This window comes from Bos javanicus, chromosome 12, assembly GCF_032452875.1.
Source record: "Bos javanicus breed banteng chromosome 12, ARS-OSU_banteng_1.0, whole genome shotgun sequence".
NCBI lineage: Eukaryota > Metazoa > Chordata > Mammalia > Artiodactyla > Bovidae > Bos > Bos javanicus.
This window is the reverse complement of record NC_083879.1, coordinates 21,392,913-21,402,516: the sequence shown is the minus strand read 5'-3', so window position 1 is coordinate 21,402,516 and position 9,604 is coordinate 21,392,913. Positions and strand designations below refer to the sequence as shown.

The window sequence follows — 9,604 nt, the reverse complement described above, 5'->3', positions numbered from 1 at the left end:
GGCAAAAGTATTGGAGTAGGTTGCCATTTCCTTTGCCAGGCAAGACTGCCCAGAGTGGAGGAGAAATTACTACCTCAGAACTGGACAGAGGCAGAGATGTCTCTGCCCTTCTCTGGTCCTCCCTATCTCTCGCTGTCATTGTCTGAGCACCTGCCCCCACTTCATTTCTGACTCTTTCAAGGCGAGCCCAGGGCCTCCACTCACATCCACCCACTCCTGCCGGGTTCACCAGAGCTGCCGGGGCCCCAGCCCTAGGGACAGCAGTTATAGCCCATGGAGGATGTGACAGTGACCTCGGAGAATCACAGGACCTGGGAAGATGCAGCTGGCCCTCCCTACAAAAGTTGGTTTTCCAGGCCTCTCCTCAGGACTTTATTAGATCTTTTGAAGCCAGGAGACAAATAAGAGCATATTTTTTTAGGCATGTGGGGGTCACCCTGAGTGTGACTCCACTTGAGTCCCAATCCAGTGCCTCTTGCGCTCACGCCCTACCCCGGGAGGAGGCTGGTGATCGGGGCCTGCCGCTGACGTGGTGGTGCCCGCCTTCCAGCACCTGCTGCTCCACAACCGGAACAACCCCTTCCACCCAGGCGGCCTTCTCCTCCTCCCAGAGGGCATTCTCCTCCTCCCAGAGGGTCTTCTTATCCTCCCAGAGGACTTTCTCCTCCTCCAGAAGGGCTCTCTCCTCCACCCACAGGGCCTTTTCTTCCTCCCACAGGGCCTTGTCCTCCTGAAGGAGGTTCCGGTCTCTTTCCCACAAGGCGTTGTCCTCCTTCCAGAAGGCCCTGTCTTCCTTCCAGAAGATTCGGTACTTTTTCCAAAAGGCTTTCTCTTCTTCTCGGAAAGATTTTTCCATTTCCCAGAAGGCTTTTTCCTCTTTCCAGAAGGTTTTCTCCTCTTCCCAGAAAGGCCTATCCTCTTCCCAAAAGCCCAAGATCTCACCGCGGAAGGCACGCATCTTGCTCCGGAAATTCCACATCTCTTCCCGGAAGTCTTCGATCTTCTCCCGGAAGTGTCTCATCTCCTCGCGGAAGGCCTTTTCTTCCTGGAGCTTGTGGATTAGTTTCTTTTGGCGAATGCTGGAGGAGGAGGCCACCAGCGAGCGGAAGCAGGCAAGCCCCATCCATTTTCTCACCTTGAAGGGAAACATAGTCCCGGTTGGCCTGGATGGCGGGATGGCTGTGATGGAGGACAGGGCCACTGGCCAGGATCAGGTCAGCTGGTCCAACCCTGTGGGGGCACGGGAAAGAACACACCCTTGAATATAGCATCCCAGAGGGCAAGCCTTCGAGTCTGTGTGGCACTATTGAGATTTTTTTTTTTAATCTTACATCTTTTTTACATTTACATGTATCTCTTCTTTTGCAAATTCTTTTCTCATTTAGGTTATTACAGAATATTGAGCAGATTTCCCTATTCTACACAGTAGGTCCTTATTGGTTACCTATTTTATATATAGCAGTGTGTACATGTCAACCCATCCCTCCCCCCATCCCTTACCCCATGGTAATCATAAGTTGGTTCTCTAAGTCTGTGAGTCTGTTTCTATTTCGTAAGTAAGTTCATTTTATCTTTTTTTGTAAGGTTCTACGTATAAATGGTATAATATATGTCTTTCTCTGATTTACTTCAATTTGTATGATAATCTCTGGGGGCATCCATGTTGCTGCAAATACCATTATTTCATCCCTTTTTATGATGAGTAATATTCCTTGGAAGAAAAGCTATGACCAACCTAGATAGCATATTGAAAAGCAGAGACATTATTTTGCCAACAAAGGCCCATCTAGTCAAGGCTATAGTTTTTCCAGTAGTCATGTATGGATGTGAGAGTTGGACTGTGAAGAAAGCTGAGCACCAAAGAATTGATGCTTTTGAACTGTGATGTTGGAGAAGAGAGTCCCTTGGACTGCAAGGAGATTCAACCAGTCCATTCTGAAGATCAGCCCTGGGTGTTCTTTGGAAGGAATGATGCTAAAGCTGAAACTCCAGTATTTTGGCCACCTCATGCGAAGAGTTGACTCATTGGAAAAGACTCTGATGGTGGGACGGATTGGGGCCAGGAAGAAGAGGGGACGACAGAGGGTGAGATGGCTGGATGGTATCACCAACTCGATGGATGTGAGTTTGAGTGAACTCCAGGATTTGGTGATGGACAGGGAGGCCTGGTGTGCTGTGATTCATGGGGTCACAAAGAGATGGACACGACTGAGCGACTGAACTGAACTGAATATTCCATTGTATGTATCTATCACTTCCGCTTTATCCATTCTTCTGTTAATGGATATTTAGGTTGCTTCCATGTCCTGCTGTTGTAAGCAGTACTGCAGTGATACTGCAAGGATACAATGGGGTGCTTGTATCCTTTCGAAATATGTTTTCCTCTGGATATATGCCTAGGAATGGGATTGCTGGATCACATGCTAGCTCTGTTTTTAGTTTCTTAAGGAACCTTCCTGTTGTTCTTCATAGTGGCTGTACCAGTTTGCATTCCCACCAACAGGGTAGGTGGGTTCATTATTAGGAAATTTTAACCATTGTTCTCTTTGTCCTCCTGGTTGTGCTTTTGAGGGACAAGCTTTGGTAGAGAAAGATGGTGGATGATCATGGCTTTGGGCTGAAGAGGTGGTCAGTACATTCAATGCTCAAAGCCACTGAAATAACAGGCCAACAGGGTCAGTGGTTCTCAACTAGGATGTCAGGGCACACAAGTGTGATATGATCAATTATAACATATGACAGTTTTGTTTTGCTTTTAAATAATCAAGTGCCACAGTCACATAGTGATTTATTTGTGTTACATCAACCAGAATATATCTGAGGTTTTGGCTCTCTCACTGGGGAGTTGCTCATCACCTTCTGATGGGTGTGCTCAAAGCAGGGGGCCACACATGGGGATGTCCTCTGTTACAAGCCATGTGGGAAACAGAAGATCAAACCCTTGGACCTACAGGAGTCAGTTTAGTAGGAGGGTCTATTTTGGGAATATAAGTTTGAAACCAAGATGTGAAAGAGGACGCAATGTTTTCTAGGATGTGGGAAAGAGGAACTGTTAACACGGTAGCCAGTAATAGTGAATAATAATGACACATTATGACCCAGCAGGTCCGCTCCCAGATATGTGCCCTGAGGAAACTTATGAACTATGTCCAGGTTATGTGCACAGGAATGTTCAAGCAGTTCTGTTCAGAGGGCTCGGCAATGTAAGCAATCCAGTGACCATAGCAATAACATGGAGTTCAAATGTAGTGGTCTGTTCGTGCAATGGAGAGCATAGCTACATGCGACCATGTAGATGAACCTTGTAAACAGAATGCTGAAAGAAAGAAGCTGGTTCAAAGACCTTGAAGGAAAATTTTCAAACAGGCAAAATTAAATTCTATTATTTAGGGCAGTATACTTAGGGGATAACACGAAAGAGACAAGCAAGAGAGTTCAGTTCAGTTCAGTTCAATCGCTCAGTCATGTCCGACTCTTTGCGACCCCATGAATCGCAGCACGCCAGGCCTTCCTGTCCATCACCATCTCTCAGAGTTCACTCAAACTCACGTCCATCGAGTTGGTGATACCATCCAGCTATCTCATCCTCTGTCATCCCCTCTGCCTCCTGCCCCCAATCCCTACCACGATCAGAGTCTTTTCCAATGAGTCAACTCTTTGCGTGAGGTGGCCAAAGTACTGGAGTTTCAGCTTCAGCATCATTCCTTCCAAAGAAATCCCAGGGCTGGTCTCCTTTAGAATGGACTGGTTGAATCTCCTTGCAGTCCAAGGGACTCTCAAAAGTCTTTTCCAACACCACAGTTCAAAAGCATCCATTCTTCAGCGCTCAGCTTTCTTCACAGTCCAACTCTCACATCCATACACGACCACTGGAAAAACCGTAGCCTTGACTAGATGGACCTTTGTTGGCAAAATAATGTCTTTGCTTTTCAGTATGCTATCTAGGTTGGTCATAACTTTTCTTCCAAGGAGTAAATGTCTCTTAATTTCATGGCTGCAATCACCATCTGCAGTGATTTTGGAGCTCAAAAAAATAAAGTCTGACACTGTTTCCACTGTTTCCCCATTTATTTCCCATGAAGTGATGGGACCAGATGCCATGATCTTAGTTTTCTGAATGTTGAGCTTTAAGCCAACTTTTTCAGTCTCCTCTTTCACTTTCATCAAGAGGCTTTTTAGTTCCTCTTCACTTTCTGCTATAAGGGTGGTGTTATCTGCATATCTGAGGTTATTGATATTTCTCCCAGCAGTCTTGATTCCAGCTTGTGCTTTTTCCAGCCCAGCGTTTCTCATGATGTACTCTGCATATAAGTTAAATAAGCAGGGTGACAATGTACAGCCTTGACGTACTCCTTTTCCTATTTGGAACCAGTCTGTTGTTCCATGTCCAGTTCTAGATAGTAATTATATAGGAGGTTGGGATTAACATATAGGCACCATTATGTGTAAAATTGGAGAAGGGAATGGCAACCACTCCATTATTCTTGCCTGGAGAATCCCATGGACAGAGGAGCCTGGAGGGCTACACAGTCCATAGTGTTGCAAAGAGTCGGGCATGACTGAACAACTAACACACACATTCATAAAATAGATAACCAACAGAGACTGACTGTATAGCACAAGGAACTCTACTCAATATTCTGTAATAACCTAGATGGGAAAAGAATCTGAGAAAGAATAGAGATATGTGTGTGTCTAACTGAATCACTTTGCTGTATACCTGAACCTAATACATCAGCTCCAATATAAAAAAAAATTTTTTTAAGATAGTAATTACTTGCATGTGAGGAAGGGGTTGGGGAAGTAGGATACTAGGGGTTGTGATTGGGTGGGTATATGAGTGGGCTTCTGAGGGGCTAGTAGTCATATTCCAATTCTTTATTTGGTGGCACTGGCGTGTGTATCATTATTTTTTAAAAAGTGCTAAGTTGTCTACGGATATTTTATATACTCCAGTAAATGCTCTGTATTTCATAGTGAGATAAAAGCTTGGGAGGGAGGAAGAAATAAAGATAGCAGGGAGGAAAGAAGGATGGAAGGAATGAGGGAGGAGGGCAGGAGACGTCCACACACTGCCGTTATCTGATGTATCAGGTATCGGAACCATCCACAGAAATTCCGGCTACAAAGGTGGGCTAGAGATGAGGAAAAGGTCTGAATGTGGGACAGCAGTTAGAGTGCAGGGAGGACAAGGGCTTGGATTTCAACGTTGAGCTTTCTGGAAGCATCCTCCAGGGTCTGGCCTCACACAGTGGGCCTTGCCAAGCACCACAACACCATGGAGCATCATGAGTCCTTTCAGGAGATTTACAGACTTTCTCCCTCTTTTTCTACTCTCTGATTCAGGAGCAGGGAGTGAGGGAGAAGGAAAGAACACATAGCCAGAGTGTGTGTGTGTGTGTGCGTGTGTGCCTGTGTGTATGTGAGAAAGGGAGAGATGATGTTTGTATCCAGCATTGGACTGATAGCAAAAATATTTAGCAACTTGGTTGCTAATTTCAAATGAAATGTTCCCTCCTCATGCAACCCTACAGCTAAAGGAAAATATAGACACCCACAGGAAGAAGCAAATGTAGAAACATTGAACATTGTCACTGAAGACAATAATCTGTTTTTCAGAAGACAACAAAACAAAGTTTACAAAAGTCTTCTTTTCTGTGTGGGACCTGTCTGTCCCCAGTGAGCCCCCTGCACAATAAACATTTGTGCAGGCTTCTCTGTCTTTCTTCTGCGGCATTTCCCGTACATCTCCCAATGCAGAAAGTACAAACGTCCTCCCTACCCACCTTACCCTCGCCTCGCCTGCCACCTTCCTGCTAGGAACACTTCATCTCCCATCTGTCTATGCTGTGTTTAGCACAACGTCTGGTACATAATAGATGTTCACTAAACATCAGCTGACTGAATGGCAGTCTTTCTGGGTTAGAATGTTGGAAAAAATTTATCTCCAAAGTTTTCCTTATTACCACTTCAATTATCTTTGAGAAAGAGATAAAATAAGTACCATGTCAAATACATAGTTTGCCCATTTAGATATAAAGTACAATATAAAACTGTAAATGTGTCTATATGGGTATAAAAACATGAGTCAAAGACACATCTCTAATTTTCAATCTTATAAGTCAAGGCTGCTGCTGCTGCTGCTAAATCGCTTCAGTCGTGTCCGACTCTGTGCGACCCCATAGACGGCAGCCCACAGCCCCCCCACCCCGCCCCCCTGCCCCGTCCCTGGGATTCTCCAGGCAAGAACACTGGAGTGGGTTGCCATTTCCTTCTCCAGTGCATGAAAGTGAAGAGTGAAAGTGAAGTCGCTCAGTCGTGTCCGACTCCTAGCGACCCCATGGACTGCAGCCTACCAGGCTCCTCCATCCATGGGATTTTCCAGGCAAGAGTACTGGAGTGGGGTGCCATCGCCTTCTCCGAAGTCAAGGCTAGAAACTCATTTTTAAAGGAAATGTTATATATCGCTATGTTTATAACTAACCCTACCCAATCTAAAGCCAACAGTTACTTACTGCTTAGCTGTTTCCCAACTGGGCAAGTTCTGCAGCCCTCAGAGGGCAGGCAGTCATTGTCACATCAGATCTCTAGTGATGTCACTTTGACAGGCTCCCCTAACACTGTTTGCAAAGACCCCTCTGTTCCCTCTCAGTCCTCACTCACAGGGTGGAGAGGGCCCAGATGGGACCCCAAATGAGAGACTCTAAAGAGTGGAGGAAGAACCTGGAAAGACTTCATCTTCCATCTTTGACTTCATCAATAGGCTGGCATTGTTGATGCTTGCAAATGATTGTTACCTCACATTCTACCTGGATCGTGTCCAGGAGCAGTCTTCCAGAAAATAACATTCAGTGGAGTGGGGAGAGGGTTGAATGTAATGAATCATTTCTTTGCTGCTTTCAGGATTCCCTCTTTTTCTCTCTCTCTTGACAGTTTGACTGCGATGTGTCTAAATGTGGGCCTCTTTGGGTTTGTACTGCTTCAAGTTTGTGGAGCTTCTTAGGTGTAGAAATTCGATGCAGATTTTCCTCACATTTGAGAAGTTTATGGCTATTTCTTCAAATATCCTTTCTTCCTCTTTCTTTTTCTCCTCTTCTCCTAAGATTCCTATCATACATATGTATCCGTATCATATGTAGCTTGATGGTGTTCCACCAATCTCTGAGGCTCTGTTCATTTCTCTTCACTCTTTCGCCTTAATGTTGCTTAGACTGGATCATCTTAATTGACCTGTCTTCAGGTTCACTGATTCTTCCTTCTGCCAGTTCAAATCTGCTGTGAGCCCCTCTGTTTTTCATTTTTAAGACCAGAATTTCTATTTGGTTCTTTTCAAAAAAATAAATTTTCTTTATTGATACATCATTCTCATGCTTACCTTTCATTCTTTAGGCATGGTCTCCTTTAGTCCTTTGATCACATTTATAACAGCTGTTTCATGTCTTGGTCTAGTAAGTTAACATTTGCACTTCCTCAGAGACAGTTTTTAACCAAAAAGAAAATAACTCAGAATCATAGTTTCTATTGACTCCCTTTCCCCGCTGAGTATGAGCCATTCTTTCTTGTTTCTTTGCATGTCATAACAGTTTTTGTTAAAAAGTGAACATGTAAAATAATATAATCTTAAATATTATAATGTGATAATTCTGGAAATGAGATTTCCCCCTCATCAAGTTTGTTGTGTTTTTGTTGTTATTACTATTTGTTTAGTGACTTTTCCTGGATTAATTCTATAAAGTCTGTATTTTTTGTTGCCTGTGGCCACTGAAGTCTGCTTGATGCTTAGTGGTGAGCTAATAATTGAACTAAGAACTCTTCTTGAACTGATTAGTCTCCCTTCCTTTGTGTGTGTGTGTGTGTGTGTGTGTGTGTGTACGTGCATGCATGTGTTGGGACATGCCTTCAATGCTCATGTAGGCTGTTTACAATCCTTGCCTTAGCTTTCACTTCCTGCTTCTGCAGGACCTCAAGGTCAATCTAAGGTATGGAATTACAGCCTCCTCACTTTTTGAAGCATGTGCACACTCACACGCTTGTGACCTTCCAGATTCCCAGAAATATCTCAGAATTCTTTATAAGGCTTCTATCTTATTCTCCAGTTATTATTATGGGGCAGCCTCTTACTAGCCCAAGCTAAGTAACACTGCCTCAGGCAGCTGTGATATTAAACAATGGCATTCCCTTTTTTTTTTTTTTGGACAAATGCCTGTAGACTAGAGTTGTTTGCATAAACTAAGCATTGCTTTAGGTCAGATAAAGACAAGTCATGTGGATAGAGCTTTTCAGTAAACTGCTTTTCAGTGACTTGTTTACAAGTCAGTGGTTATACTTTGGCCACCTGATTTGAAAAGCCAACTCATTGGAAGAGATCCTGATGCTGGGAAAGATTGAAGGCAAAAGAAAAAGGGAGCAGCAGAGGATGAGATGGTTAGATAGCATACCCGACTCAATGGACATGAATTTGAGCGAACTTCAGGAGATACGGGAGGACAGAGGAGCCTGGTGTGCTGTAGTCCATTGGGTCACAGTGTCTGACACGACTTAAAGACTAAAAAAACAACAACAAGACCCATCCTGTCCCCTTACTTAGTCATTCTAAGATTCCTAATTCATTGCTTTTTTAAAATTTATTTTTTATTGAAGGATAATTGACTTACAGAATTTTGTTGTTTTCTGTCAAACCTCAACCTGAATCAGCCATAGGTATACATATATCCCCTCCCTGTTGAACCTCCCTCCCATCTCCCTCCCCACCCCACCCCTCTAGGTTGATACAGAGCCCCTGTCTGAGTTTCTTAGCCATACAGCAAATTCCCGTTGGCTGTCTAATTTACATATGGTAATATGTTTCCAGGTTACTCTTTCCACACATCTCACCCTCTCCTCCCCTCTCCCCATGTCCACAAGTCTACTTTCTGTCTGTTTCTCCACTGCTGCCCTGTAAGTAAATTCTTCAGTACCATTTTTCTAGATTTCATATATATATGCACTAGAATATGATATTTATCTTTCCCTTTCTGACTTACTTCACTCTGTATAATAGGTTCTAGGTTCATCTACCTCATTGGAACTGACTCAAATGTGTTCCTTTTTATGGCTGAGTAATATTCCATTGTGTATATGAACCACAACATTTTTTTTAATCCATCTGTTGATGGACATCTAGGTTGCTTCCATGTTCTAGCTGTTGTAAATAGTGCTGTAGTGAACAATGGGATACATGTGTCTTTTTCAATTTTGGTTTCCTCAGGGTGTATGCCAGGAGTGGGATTGCTGGATCATATGGTGGTTTTATTCCTAGCTTTTTAAGGAGTCTCCATACCATCTTCCATAGTGGCTATATTAATTTACATTCCCACCAACAGTGCAAGAGCATTCCTTTTTCTCCACACCCTCTCCAGCATTTATTTTTTGTAGACTTTTTGATGATGGCCATTCTGACTGGTCTGAGGTGATATCTCATTGTGGTTTTAATTTGCATTTCTCTAATAATGAGTGATGTTGAGCATCTTTTCATGTGTCTGTTAGCCATCTGTATGTCTTCTTTGGAGAAATGTCTGTTTAGGTCTTTTCCCCACTCTTTGATTGGGTTGTTTGTTTTTCTGGC

General features: G+C 43.6%; 1 protein-coding gene across 1 annotated transcript; it reads right to left on the bottom strand.

The window, feature by feature from the left end:
• Positions 1-344: 344 nt before the first annotated feature.
• Positions 345-6,744, bottom strand: CCDC70 (coiled-coil domain containing 70). Its single transcript, XM_061434686.1, has 2 exons — positions 6,516-6,744; positions 345-1,230 (listed from the first exon to the last, which is right to left on the bottom strand). The coding sequence occupies exon 2, from the start codon at positions 1,148-1,150 to the stop codon at positions 482-484; it is 669 nt and encodes a 222-aa protein (XP_061290670.1). The 5' UTR covers positions 1,151-1,230; positions 6,516-6,744; the 3' UTR covers positions 345-481.
• Between the last annotated feature and the right edge of the window lie 2,860 nt (positions 6,745-9,604).

What these genes read in the sequence shown, in the direction of transcription:
- CCDC70 (XM_061434686.1), bottom strand. Translation starts at nt 1,150, where the DNA reads ATGTTTCCCTTCAAGGTGAGAAAATGGATGGGGCTTGCCTGCTTCCGC.